The sequence below is a fragment of the Chironomus tepperi genome, unplaced genomic scaffold (assembly GCF_022539635.2).
Source record: "Chironomus tepperi strain 1889 unplaced genomic scaffold, CSIRO-AGI_Ctep_v1 contig_309, whole genome shotgun sequence".
Taxonomy (NCBI): Eukaryota; Metazoa; Arthropoda; class Insecta; order Diptera; family Chironomidae; genus Chironomus; species Chironomus tepperi.
Window position 1 is genome coordinate 1070308 of NW_027226431.1, and position 13713 is coordinate 1084020.

The 13713-nt window shown below is 31.8% G+C and overlaps 3 protein-coding genes across 6 annotated transcripts; 2 read left to right on the forward strand and 1 right to left on the reverse strand.

The window, feature by feature from the left end:
* The first annotated feature begins 2409 nt into the window (after window positions 1–2409).
* LOC139092633 (putative phosphatidate phosphatase) lies at window positions 2410–4993 on the forward strand. 4 transcript variants are annotated; one of them, XM_070643115.1, is made up of 4 exons: window positions 2410–2552; window positions 3318–3477; window positions 3865–4016; window positions 4103–4993. In XM_070643115.1, the coding sequence occupies exons 2-4, from the start codon at window positions 3318–3320 to the stop codon at window positions 4772–4774; spliced, it is 984 nt and encodes a 327-aa protein (XP_070499216.1). In that variant the 5' UTR covers window positions 2410–2552; the 3' UTR covers window positions 4775–4993. The 4 variants fall into 4 exon arrangements, with proteins under 4 accessions (XP_070499216.1, XP_070499214.1, XP_070499213.1 ...); XM_070643113.1 differs by having other exon boundaries at window positions 2434–2586; XM_070643112.1 differs by having other exon boundaries at window positions 2532–2688.
* Window positions 4994–5473: 480 nt separating this feature from the next.
* dare (NADPH:adrenodoxin oxidoreductase, mitochondrial) lies at window positions 5474–7087 on the forward strand. Its single transcript, XM_070643230.1, has 3 exons — window positions 5474–5656; window positions 5715–6095; window positions 6155–7087. The coding sequence occupies exons 1-3, from the start codon at window positions 5484–5486 to the stop codon at window positions 7008–7010; spliced, it is 1410 nt and encodes a 469-aa protein (XP_070499331.1). The 5' UTR covers window positions 5474–5483; the 3' UTR covers window positions 7011–7087.
* Window positions 7088–7315: 228 nt separating this feature from the next.
* Ttc26 (tetratricopeptide repeat domain 26) lies at window positions 7316–9637 on the reverse strand. Its single transcript, XM_070643300.1, has 4 exons — window positions 9620–9637; window positions 8168–9157; window positions 7579–8068; window positions 7316–7523 (listed from the first exon to the last, which is right to left on the reverse strand). Exons 1-4 carry the CDS (start codon window positions 9635–9637, stop codon window positions 7354–7356), a joined length of 1668 nt encoding a protein of 555 aa, XP_070499401.1. The 3' UTR covers window positions 7316–7353.
* Between the last annotated feature and the right edge of the window lie 4076 nt (window positions 9638–13713).

Genomic DNA, 13713 nt, shown 5'->3' on the forward strand with positions numbered 1-13713 from the left:
TTTGAGATTTGAATAATATTTATTGTACATAGTTGAAAACCCCTTTTTATAGGAAGTTCAGTTTGTTTTTAAACTTTGAAGAATAAACAACACGTAAATAGTGAAATCCATTTGAAAGTGGTTTAATTAAACCTATTAATAGCCATTAATAGATAAGCAATACGATGCACCTCTAAAATCAAGCAATTACTAAAATATCTGCAGGAAAAGTTAAAAATCGACTCAAATTTCATATTGATTCGACTCGACAATTCTATTCAAAATCCAAATCAACATTTCGTATGTAAATAAGTATGCCAAAGAGCAGAAAAAGTGGCAAATTCTTCCAATTTCTTTACATAATTGACGTATGTATCTCATTCGATTGTACAAACTACAAACAATCTGTGCAAATCACTTGTAGGTATTTAAATACAAAAGACATCATTTATCACTTTAACGGTATCAAATAGAATAAACATAGCTATTCCCATTCTGTAAATTTTCACACATATCCACAAAAACATATTTTTAATGTCTTTAAAGTAAATTATGCAATGCAGAAAGAGATTTGTAAGGGAAATAAGATTGCAATGGTAATAAAATAATTCTTAACGGAGTTGCTGAACTTTCTCAGAAAGCATAAAAGAATCTTTTCTTTGTGTTTTATTCCCTACTGACTTAATTCCATAATAGATGTAGATTAAACAGTTACAATTCACTAGAAGTGTGCTGAATGAAAAGAAAACAGCATTCACTTTCATTGGAATCAGCAATTAATAAATTTGAGGGGTCCTAGGTTTGAATAATTGAATTTTCTGTTCAAATCTGTACAAAATTAATCTTTACTCATTTTTTTTATCATTTTAAATGCAAAATTTCCATTAAAAATTAAATTTGATTCAATTTATTCAAATATATTGAGTTTTTAAAACCTAGAACCCCCAAAATATCTACAACAATTGTGCAGAAAGACTTCCAATAAGAAATATTGATTTAAACAGCATGTCTGATATTACATATTTAAATTGAGTGATAATATGATTCTATTGATTGGCTAACCAAACAGTGAGTTTATCTAATAGTGGCTATTACAGCATAATCACCGGTAATTTGTGTCTGTGGCTCTTGAGACGTTTTGTATGTGCGCTTTCGTTTTTGGTGTGGCTAGTTTAAGTCTTGCTGTGTGATTTACTGTGTTATTGGAATTTCTATTGAATTGAGATTTAATCTATGGATTAAGTGATATTAAGAGGATTGCATGAAGTGCTATTTTGTTGATTTTTATTATGGTATGAAGAGGTGAAAGGTGTCAGGTGCTGCTGGGTTTATTGTCGTGACTCTTACGCACTTGATGCTTTTGGATTTACTTATATGATCTCGACTTTACCATGAGATTCAGCAAAAAATATAATCGGAATTACATATAATCCATTCCAAATTACATTATTTAACCAACAAAAACTCTGTAAATTTTTTACATTTCAATGATTTTGTAAATTAAACAAAAAGCATGGAAATTTTACTCTTTTTTTTATTTGATTTAATAATGAAAAAAAGATGAAAGTGAAAATATTTGAGATTGCGTGTGAGTAGAGAAGAAGTAAACTGGTGATAATGTGTATCAGCATTGCAAATAAGATATGAAAACTATCTTGTTAAAATATATTTTTTGGTACTCACTCATTTGTTAAAAGCTTTTGGACTTAAAGGGAGCTTTTAAGCTGAAAGCTCTGTTGAGACTTTGGAGCTTTTTGTACAATCTACTCCAAAAATATTTGAATTTGAAGACCGGATGAGCTCAACTGATGAAAATGTTGAAAAATAAAATGCTAACTTTGATTAGAACTTCTGAAAAGTTAAATCCAAAAATTTAACGGACAGAATGATTTTGAAATAAATTACTCGTTAAAAACTGAACGAAACATTTTGAACTTCAACTTTAACGTTCAACTTGAAACAATTATCAAAAAAATTAAATTTATTTATTTTGACACTCCTTAAGTATCTGCCATCAAAAGCTTAATTTCGTCACTATCGTGTATGACTCTGTTATCGTGTACAATATTTATTGTTATCTAAATAAGCTCATCAAACACGAAATATCAAGCATTAACTATTTAGTGTGAATCATGTCATATCTAGCTACTTACATTTAGATTTATGAATGAATTTATTATTGTAAAAGAAAATAATTATATTTATTCACGTGATGTATCAAGTACAATGTTTTGTTTATAAGCGGCAAAACATTGAAAACATTGTGAAACATTGTTTTTGGAGAGAATTTGAGAAACAAGAGAATAGTTGTGTGAAATAAGGTCGTCAATCGAGACTGACTGAAGCGCATACAAGTACATAAATAAGAAATCATCTTGAATAGTCTAATTTAGTAAATTATAAAAATCAAAAGAGCAGAAAAAATTCAAACAGAGTCTGAATTTACAAATTAACGGTCAAAAATTATTTAAAAATCGGACAGACAGTCAAAAAGTGGATAAAAATATCTTTTTATATCGGGAAAAAACGTGTAAAAAACCCACCCAAATCATTCAGCTTTTCTGTGTTGTTTAGTGAGTTTGTGTTAAACTTTTATTAGATTTTTAGGTAAATTAACAGGTCTTAAGAGCAATAAAAATACTCAAACTGTGGTGAAATAGTGTATTCGTACTTTAACTAACAAAAAAGTATTCAAGAAAAGTGAAAAAAGTGATTATTTTTGGAAAATTTCTATTTTTGCATGAATTTTCAAAGCTTTAAAGATATTTATGTTTGTTGTTAACATATTCGCATAATTTTGCTTGCATTTTTTATTATGTACGTGTTACTAATATTAATTAAGTATAATTTGTTAAAAGATCCAGTAATAAGAAATCACAGAATTAAGTTTTGTTCAAAGAATCAGTTGCAATGACCTTGATTTAAGCTAATATTGTTGTATGAAGAACAAATATTTGAAGATACACGCACAGATTTTTGACAATCTTCTCACAAAGCTTTTATATATAGGCATTGCGTCATTGCTTTGAAATGTGACTCACCAGGTGTGACGCGACAAACTTGACTTCTATGATTTCATCTGTAACTTACTCAAAACATCGTCAGATTGCTTATAATAAATGTGATAATATAACTTGTCGCCTTTAATTTTAAGTGTCGATTACGATATATGATTTCACTCCATATTTGTAATTCCTTTAAATTCATTGAATTAGGAAGTTACTACAATGTTTTGAATTAGTTACTATACTGTTATCTTATCAATATGTCATAAAAGAAAGCTGTCATATCTTATCTTGACGACCTCACAGATTTAATATAGAAAATCATTTTTGCAGATGACAAGTCGAGGAAGTCGAGTTGCAAACGTTGAAGCGAACGAAACAAGCCCATTAAACAGCACACAAAATCAGATTCCAAACGGAAAGATCGAAATGGATTCTGAAACGAAACGAATACTGACAAAAGTCGTTTTAGACATTATATTATTGGGATGTGGTAAGTAATGCAACAAAATAAGCTCATCGTGTATTAATAGATCATTGTTTAATTGATGATTCATTTCAATATAATTACATCATTTTTTCTCAAGATCAAATATTTTTTACTTACTGTGCATATGCAATCATCTTTTCTCATGCAAGATTTCTTCAAAATTTAGAGACTTGCCAATTTACCGGTTTTCAAAAATTCGAATTTTAACGACTTTTATTAGTTTGAAATTTTACCGGTTTTCAAAAATTCAAAAATTTCGACTTTCAAATTTTAACGGTTTTCAAAAATTCAAAACTTGATCTAAATCTTCATTAATTCAAATCTCTAAAATCCGTTAAATTAAGAATCATTTCAAAATTAAATTAATTTATTTATGATTTCTCATTTCAGTTGGAATTCCAATCCTCATGTTTTTCCTCTTCGGTGTGCCTTACAAGCGAGGATTTAATTGTAATGACGAATCTCTTATGTATCCATTTCATGAATCGACAGTTACACATGAGCTGCTGTATTCTATTGGCTTCGGATTGCCAATCATTTCTGTAAGTTTATCAAGCTAGTATTTTTGAAAATATTAGGGTACAATCCCGCCAAAGCATGATAATTTCAAATTTCCTTCAATTTCTAGATTGTCGTGACTGAGTTCGTGAGATGGAAACTAGGAATGGAAACTGATCGTGATTTAAAACTTTTTGGATATACAATCCCAATTTGGGTACAACATTGTTATAAATATATTGGAATTTTCCTCTTTGGTGCTGCTTGTAGCCAAATGACCACAGATATTGCAAAATATACAATCGGACGTCTTCGACCACACTTTTTTGATGTCTGTAAGCCTGCATTCACAAATGGTACAATTATTGACTGTAGAAATCCAGAAAACTTTTACAAATACATTGTTGACTTTGAATGTTCAAATCCAAATGCATCTGCAAGAAAATTAAAGGAAGTAAGGCTCTCATTCATGTCCGGACACTCGTCGTTCTCAATGTACACGATGCTTTTTGCTGCTCTCTTCCTTCACGTTCGAATGTCATGGAAAGGATCAAAATTGGCAAAGCACTTCCTTCAATTTTTGTTCCTGTCAATGGCATGGTATACAGCATTGTCACGTATCTCTAACTACAAACATCATTGGTCTGACGTACTTGCTGGAACCCTTCAAGGTGTAATTATTGGTGTCTTAATTGTCTTTGGAGTCTCGGACTTGTTCAAGAATCGATGGTCATCAAATAAGGACACGAAGTCGACAGTATCTCGCTATGAATTAGATGACAGCAATTCAAGAGCCAACTGAAAGGATCTTTAAATAATTTAAGGATTATAAAATAAATTTTATTGACTTTGGAAGTTCAAAGCTTCTACAAATAACTCCAATTAACGGCATGTACTGCAATACACAATTTTTATGAGCATTATTATCTAGAATCGACATAGATTAATTATTTTTGTGTAAATATCGTTGTATGTCATTGAAAGTGCATTAAATCACATTTTGTTAGGTTGTAAGATGAAATCTGATTGTTTTATTTACTTCCTCTTTCAGTCATTTCATGATGTATGGCTTCATGCTTCACTGGATGTTTACTAGATTTCAAGATTCCGGTATTGATTTTCATACTCTGATTCTTTGGAGAGATTCTATGCAGACTTTATGACTAGACTTTAAGACTACAGCACTTTATCATAATGACTATAAACTATCATTCTAAGTGTATTATGAGTCAGCATGGAGAGAATTTCATGTTTCATGTCATTTTTATGTAAACCGTACAAATGTTTTGAAATGTTGCTGGAATTTGTACAGTTTTACAATTTACAAAGAAATTTAAATTTTACAAAACCGTTATTTTAACAATATTTAGTTGTAAAAATTTCATTTTAAATGCTTTTATCAATTACTTCCAATTTTGTTAATCAAACTGATGTGCGCTGCATTTTTCACTTACTTACTTACCGGCGACTATAAAACTAGTTTGTAGACATAAACAAAACATTCAATAAAAATGTTCACAGTCAGAAATTCAATTTTCAAAACATTAATTTCAAGTAATTTAAGTAAATTTAAGTATTTTTCTACACTCAACCATGAAATTAAAGTGTGTATAGTTGGTGGTGGACCTGCTGGATTCTATTCAAGCCAATATCTATTAAAACATCTTCCAAATACACAAATTGAGTAAGAAAACTTAATATTTATGAAATTCTGAATGAATTTATGTTTAATTCATATCCAGTGTGATTGAGAAACTTCCAGTTCCTTATGGTCTTGTTCGTTATGGCGTTGCTCCCGATCATCCAGAAGTGAAAAATGTCATTAACACATTCAATAAGACAGCACAACATCCAAATTTTAAATATTATGGAAATGTCAGTTTAGGGAAAGATGTGAGTCTGGATGAATTAAGGAAGGCTTACAACATTGTCGTATTGACTTATGGATCAGAAATTGACACATTGTTGAACATTCCTGGCGAAGACAAGAAGAATTTCATGTCAGCTCGTGAGTTTGTTGGATGGTATAATGGTACTCCTGGATTAGAGGAACTAAATCCTGACTTATCAGGAGAGGAAGTTATATTAATTGGCAATGGAAACGTGGCAATCGATGTAGCTAGGTAAATATGCTCAATTATTTAATTAAGCACATTAAACAGTTTTGTCGGTTCATTTACAGAATACTGTTGACACCTGTTGACATACTAAAGAAAACAGACATAACGGAATATTCAATTGAGGCATTGTCAAGAAGTAAAATAAAGAAAGTTTATATGGTCGGTCGGCGTGGACCGTTGCAAGCTGCTTTTACAATAGCTGAATTGCGTGAAATGCTTAAAATTCCTAAAACACAGACAATATGGAGAAGTGCTGACTTTGAAGGAATTACAGCAGACACAGTTACCTCACTTCCAAGACCAAAGAAGAGAATTACAGAACTAATGTTAAAGAGCGTTAATGAAGCTAAGAGTCTGTCCTCTGACGATAAGCAGTTCCTTCCTATCTTCTTCCGTTCACCAATCAAAGTTAATGGCGATTCTCAAGTGGAATCGATTGACTTTTCACATACCGTACTCAAAAATGACAGAGCAATAGCAACAAATGACGTAGAAAATATTACGGGTCAATTAGTATGTAGAAGTATTGGATATAAAGCAACAAGTGTGGATCCATCGATTAATTTTGACGATAAAAATGGACGTGTTGTGAACATTCATGGACGGGTTTTACAGAAAGATTCTACAGAAGTTGATAAAGGATTATATGTTGCTGGATGGCTTGGAACTGGACCTTCAGGAGTCATTTTGACGACCATGAACAATGCCTTCCAAATATCACAGACAATCATAGACGATATCAAGAATGGAGTGCTAAATTGTGATGAAAAGAAGCCTGGATTTGATTATTCTAAATTCAGAGCAGTTTCTTGGGATGACTGGAAGAAAATTGATGAGAAGGAAGTTGAGGATGGCAAGAAACTTAATAAACCTAGAGAAAAAATTGTTTCTGTTGATGAAATGTTGAAATTAATTTAATTTTTGATTATTTTGTTATTTTGGTGATGTGTAATATGTTATGAAATAGATTTTATATCAATTCTATGCCTTGAATCAAGTAGAATTAATAATATATTGAGATTCAATTTAACGGAAAATGAGTTTTCAAATTTTTAACGTTTAATTCTGAAAAACCGTACAACAGTTGGAAAAATTTGTGAGGTTTTCTATAAAATTAATATTTTCAGTGCTTTAGAAACTTTCAATCTACAAAAACCATACAACAGTCAAAAATTTGAAGGAAATTGAGGTTTTGAATTTTTAATTCGAAAAAGTTCGTTAAATATTTAAAATTTAATTTTAGAGTTGTGCTTAAACTCCATTACTTCAGAGTACTGGCATATCTTCTGAATGCTCTCAACATTGCCTCCGCTTGTGAATTCGAAGAATCACGAAGAAGTGAAATAATTTCTCCGATTCCATTTGCTGGAATTCCATTCTTCTTTTTGGTAATTAGATTGTATAGTGCTCCGGCACAAGCACCTCTTTTACCTACAAAATCAATTCATGTACTCCCAAATATCCACAAAAAATGACATTTACATACCTTCCCAATATTCCGGCGATGGATCCATTTTCTCCAGCATATCAAAAGCTTTTGCAGCTATCCAAAATTCACCAACTCGATAACAGTCATTAGCAATCAGTTGCAATAAGGAAAATGCTTCAGGTGTTGTGTCCTTAGTGACGAAAATATTCCATGCCTGATCAGCGTGTCCACAATGAATATTACAGCGTGCCAGTAGCATAGAAAATGTATGGTCACTTCTAATCTGAATATTATGAATTTGCATCAATAGTTCTTCAGCTTCCTTATAGTAACCTGTTGCTGCTTTTGCCTGAGCATAGTTGTAATTAAAAGTATCGTCATTGACAAAGAAACTTCTAATGGAATTTAAATAGACAAGAACTTCTTCAAATTGTCCGTACAAAAAGAATGATGATGACATAGCTTGTCGACCTGGAATTGTGTCACATTCTGTAGCTGATGCTCCAACGAGGTGGAGATATTGCTGTGCTTGTTTTGCGTGTTCTTTCTAAAATACAACAAAATTTTGATTTTTAACGGATTTTTGGAATTCAAAAATTTTCAAATTCTAAATTTCCGTTAAATTTCAAAATGTCAGTTAACTTACTGAATTAGTTTCTTGATACATGCAAGCATGAACAACACCTTTCAAAATATACTCATGTGGAACTTTAGGCTGCATATCCTTAATCAACTGATGAGCCTCTTGTGTCTCATTCCGTCTCAAATGATGAATTGCCAAATTTAAGCGAGCTTCAGGAACAATGTCAATAAGCTGTGGTAAAATCTGCAAAGCTCCTTCACCATTCCTAAAAACAACCATATTGTGCTTAATCAAGTCAATTCCGAAAACCCCACTGTCTATTAAATGCTTGATGTCTTGTTCTGCAGCTTGTCCATTAAACATTCGGAATCGGTTGCATGCTTTGAGATTTGCAGCAATGATGCTGTCTGAATGGTTGACTAAGTAAAGATCAAGAACCTCTTGTGACATCCCAAAATAATCTAGTTTGTAGTAGCACAAAGCAACATAGACATTGACTGCATAAAGATTTTTGTTGTCCAATAAAATCCTTTTGTAAATGTCAATTGCTTCCTGATACTGTCCACGCAAATAATGCAGACCAGCAAGTGACAATTGGTCTTCAATAACATCCCTTAAAGATCCATGAAGTTCCATCAATCGATCATCATCACCCAACTTATGTGCTAAGTGGAACAGCAACCGAATTTTTAGCGGCGATTCCGGCAAGTCTTCAACAATTTTCTGTGCATCTTCATACATTCCAAGATAGAACATACAGACGCCAATATTCAGTGCTACATCCTTATTCGGTGTATCGTCATAAAGCTTCTGATATTGATCTAGACTTTCCTTGTAGTTCCCCAAATGGAAGTCACAAAATGCCAGCCAATGAATCTTGTCGATCTCATCCTCATCATCATAGTCTTTTGAGTATTTTAAGACAGTCTTTGCTCCAATGTAGTCCCTTTTGGCTAGGAACTCTTCAAAAGTTGGAATTTGTCGCTTCTTGTTGCTTTGTGAACTTGCACTTGCTGTTTTACCTGCTGAATCTGTTTTGGATCTTGAAAGAATCTTTATGGAATGAAATGAAGAGAGGAATTTTACTATTAGTTGACTAAAAATTCTATGAAGTCACTAATTTACCATGATTTATAAAATTATAAAATATTTTCAGCAGAAGGAACAATCGTGGCCAATAAACAAAACTGTTTACATCCATCACGTTGCTATGGCATTAAAGTCATCTGTTTTTGGCGGAATATTTTTGAAATTCAGATTTCCAAAGGTGACATGTAGATGGCGTTGGTGGCTCTAGATGATGTTTGGTGAGACCAATGTTTAGATGACTGACTGCACAGGATTATTTGAGTTATCATAAAAATTTGCCACTTTTTTTGGTCGAATTTAGAATTTGGCCAATATCTTGCACTAATTTCAAATACCAAGAGCAGAGGTGTTGCTCTTCAACATTATTCATTTATGCATCTGAATAGCTTTTATCACTCAAATTTTCCATTTTTATTACTTTATTACCTTAACTAGTGCTTCCATCGTTTTAGTTATCACTCGTTATCTTTAGTTAATACTATATCATGCACCTTAATGCTTTAATTATTCTATAATTAAATGTTTTCTCTTTAGATTCTGAATTCAAGCAAGAATAAGTTTTCAAACTAAAATATCGCGCCAAAACTGATGAAGTTCGAACTTTGAACTTCAATTTGAACTTTCATTATTTTTTGAATTCTAAATTTCCGTTAGTTTTAATTTGCTTTAAAATTCAAGTCTTTTGTACAAATTGACAATATTTAAAACTAAAACTATCAAGTTCTCAATCCTAAGCTACATCCCTGAAGTTCTAACTAGTTAAATCGAACAAATGTAACTCTAACTTGACTTCAAGTAACTCTATTTCCAAAATAATTCATAAATCTCTTGATTAAGCCTGCTTCTAAACTCATATCATTATTAATCGAAACATAAATAGCTCTCAGTACACATAGTTCAAATATTCAGTTCCAAAAGACCCAAAAGAAAAATATTTACTCAAGAAATAAATATTCAATCACTTTTATTGATGTAACCCAAAAAAAAAAGAAATCCTCAAATGTTCAGCTGTTTTGTTATCAGAATATCAACAATACCATCCAAAAAATATTATTATTTGTTTGCTTACCTCTCACTGTTGCTTATTCATATCAATTTCCGGTGTATTTGATATTCGATTATAAAAATAATATTTTTGTTATAAATATGAAATTGACCTTTGATCTGGCTGCGTACAGGCACAATTTCGGACAAAAAATTGAGTATTGCCGAATGTCCCGTGCCATGCACTCAATTCTCCCCCAATTATCGACATCTAGTTCACATTAAAAAATCTAGTTCCTTTCATCTTAATAATTGGTATTGTTTGCATGCATTTATGCATGTGATCAATGAACTAGAAGTGATTGACAGTGGACATCAGGGATGTCGGGACCTAAAAAATATTCAATTATGATGTTTTTATTCCGTTCATGCAACATTCAGGCACAATGCAATAATGCAGAATAATTGACCAGCAGCGGGCTGACAATCATATGGACAGATGGCTTGAGGATTAATTTTTTTTTGTTGATGTTGTTCCTCACAACTGGAGATTAAAATCGGAAATAATTTTTTTATGGAACAAAAAATGAATTTTTTGAGGATGTTTTGTGCATTTTATTGGGAATTGAATATTAACGGTAAAAAATAAGCAGATTTTAATGGGTTTAGTTACAAAAATCAGTGCTGAATGGACAGTAAAATTTGTTCTGTTAAGCACTAAGGGATCTCATACTTACTTACTAAGGCTTGCCGTACAGATGAATTGTAACCCATAACCCCAAGCGATTGCCAATTTCAAATGCCAAATGGAATACTGTCTCTGTCAACAACTTCCTTTCATGAATTGTATTCTTTGCCGTTCTCGTGATCTTTTTCCGTCTACAAAGTCAGACATATTCCTTATTTAAAGGAGTTTCTATAGACCTTCTTACAACATGTCCAGCCCATTGAACCCTGTTCACTTTAATTCGTTTTACGATGTCAGCCTCTTTTGTATACTTAATTGATCTCTGCTTTGCTACTACATTTGTAATGATCTCCTTCCTTCTTAGGAGGTCTCATAGGCATGAAGCTTATTTAGAAGCAGTTTACATGGTGGCTTTTGTCGAATCAGTTGGCTTAAAAATCTTTAATGTGTTTGTTGGGAATCGAACCATCAAAGCTTTACGATTTGTGGCTGCATACTCTTACAAGCAAGCTATCATACTATGAAGCACTATGAAGACGGCGGAAGTATTCAGCAGAATCTCAATTTAAACAATTTCCTACATATTTGCGTGACTTTTTTTGCGAATCTACTCATTCCATGTGCATAACAAGAAAACATTCCTAATCCGTCATTTTGTACAGCACAAAATTCTCATCTCAACAATCTCCTGCAAATTTAACCCTCCCATAATATAAAAATATTTTATTAAAAAAATGCTTCTTATTCCGTTTTTTACCAATCAGCATTGGCTGAATTTTTTATATGCAGCATAAAATGTTCCTTCTTGCTTGCCTTCGCCTGCACCCCTCAATATAATTTTATTCGTTGATATTTTTGTCATGCAAAAAATATTTCAATCTATAAAGTTGAGTGCACTCGGATGTACAATTTTCATTAAGTTTTTCTCTCACCATGCACCCCTAAAAATTCGGAAATTTTTGAACAAAATTAAATGAAGGAAAACATTTTTCTTCTCATTTTCAGCACCCCTCGAAATTTGAATTCTAAGAGAGATTTATGTTCATGTGAGGGATGATTCGCTGTAGTGTAAGACTGTCTGACTGACTGGATGTTTTGATTTTGTAATCATAATGAGGTTTTGTAACGGTTTTTAACTGTCATTTAAAATTTAAATTTCAAATCAGAGCGAATTTAGATTTGACAAATTCGTAGTTTTAAGCCCTTAAATTATTAAATTTTGCGAAAATTGACAAATTTTTAGTAAATTTAATCATTTTGACGTCAATTTTAAGCCTAACAAGCTGTTTTAGTAAGTATTATTGGTCTTAAGACTGTGATTTTGTTAAATAAGTAAGAGAATTCACATTAATTATTCAAAATAGTTGATTTTCATCGTCTTCTATCAATTTTCAGGAATTATTTCTCAAATTGTTTCAAATCTAAAGCTAAAGAAGTTCAATACAACATCAAATGTGCGCTTCTACTCTTCACCATATCAATCCATCCCTAACTTTAAATTTCATCTTCAAGTAACGCATTCAAGTGATGAAATAAACATAAGGGAGGGATGTAAAATTTCTCTTCCAGTAACAAAGATGAATGACACAAGAATTGCAAGAGAAATTCCAAAATTTTTAAGGAAAATATTGATCGATTTGTGTGGCATGACACGTATTCTCTTGCCCAACAATTTTGAACCGTCAAAAACAAACAAAAAAATGCTCAAATAAACGATACAAAAACAAATTATCATCACCTAGTTGTAATGAATGGAATGTGAAAAATTTCCTACTTGCATTACAAATAATTGAAGGCGAAAAAAATAAAAATGCGGCCACCATCGTGGCTCATGATGAAGAATGCGTAATGTAAACATGAGCGGTATGAAGAAATTAAAAAAAAAAGACATTTCGTGGCTGAAAACCTTTTTTAAGAATGAAAGAGAGTGAGAAAAAAGTAAAATGCGCCCGATAATATTGTAAACAGCCATTACAACAAACACAACGTTATAGTATAAATATATAAACATTTCGTATGAGTTGAGCAAATATGAGAAATTCATTGAGAAAAATATTTGAAATTTTTTCTTCTTTTTACACATATTTTTTTGATAATTTTCTTTCAAATACCTTCTAGTAAAGTTTACGTTGAAAATATTTTTGTTACTAGTGAATAAATTTACTAAGTAAATAGATCTGTAGGTTTTATGACTCGTGAAAATATGTGATGATCTTCCTGTTTTGAATTTTGTATGAGTAACGGAATTTTCTAGTTTGAATGTTTACAATTTGAAGGCTAGTTAGAAGGTCAATCGGCGATTGCAGGCATGCAGTTTTGACTTACTAAATCTGTCAATTTATTCAGAATTTCATCGTTATTTTGCTATAGGATCTCTAGATAAAGAAGCATAAACAAGCCCGATCGTCACAAGTTTCTCATGGCAGCCAAGTGGCGGCCACATGGCATATGAGTACCAATTTTTATGGCAGTTTATATTCCAGATGACAACCATTTGGTTGCCATGAATAATTTGTGGAAATCAGGAAGCTATCAAGCAAACTAAAAGTATAAGTGAGTAGGGAACATACTAATTGAGCAAAAATGACTAGAAAAGGAAATAACATACAAAGAAATTCAATGAAATCTACCCTAGATTATTCAGTTAAGGACCAGGCACCCTCTTACCACTACACTGCAGTTGGCTTTTTAGTTTTTAGTCCCAGATCAAAATAAACGTTGATCTACATTGATATTCATAGCTGATGACCTCAAACTCAATCTTATATTTTCAAAACTACGCATTTTTCTTATCAAATTTTAACATGCTAAGCAAAAGTTCTTCGGATTCCACTATAAACCTTAGGTC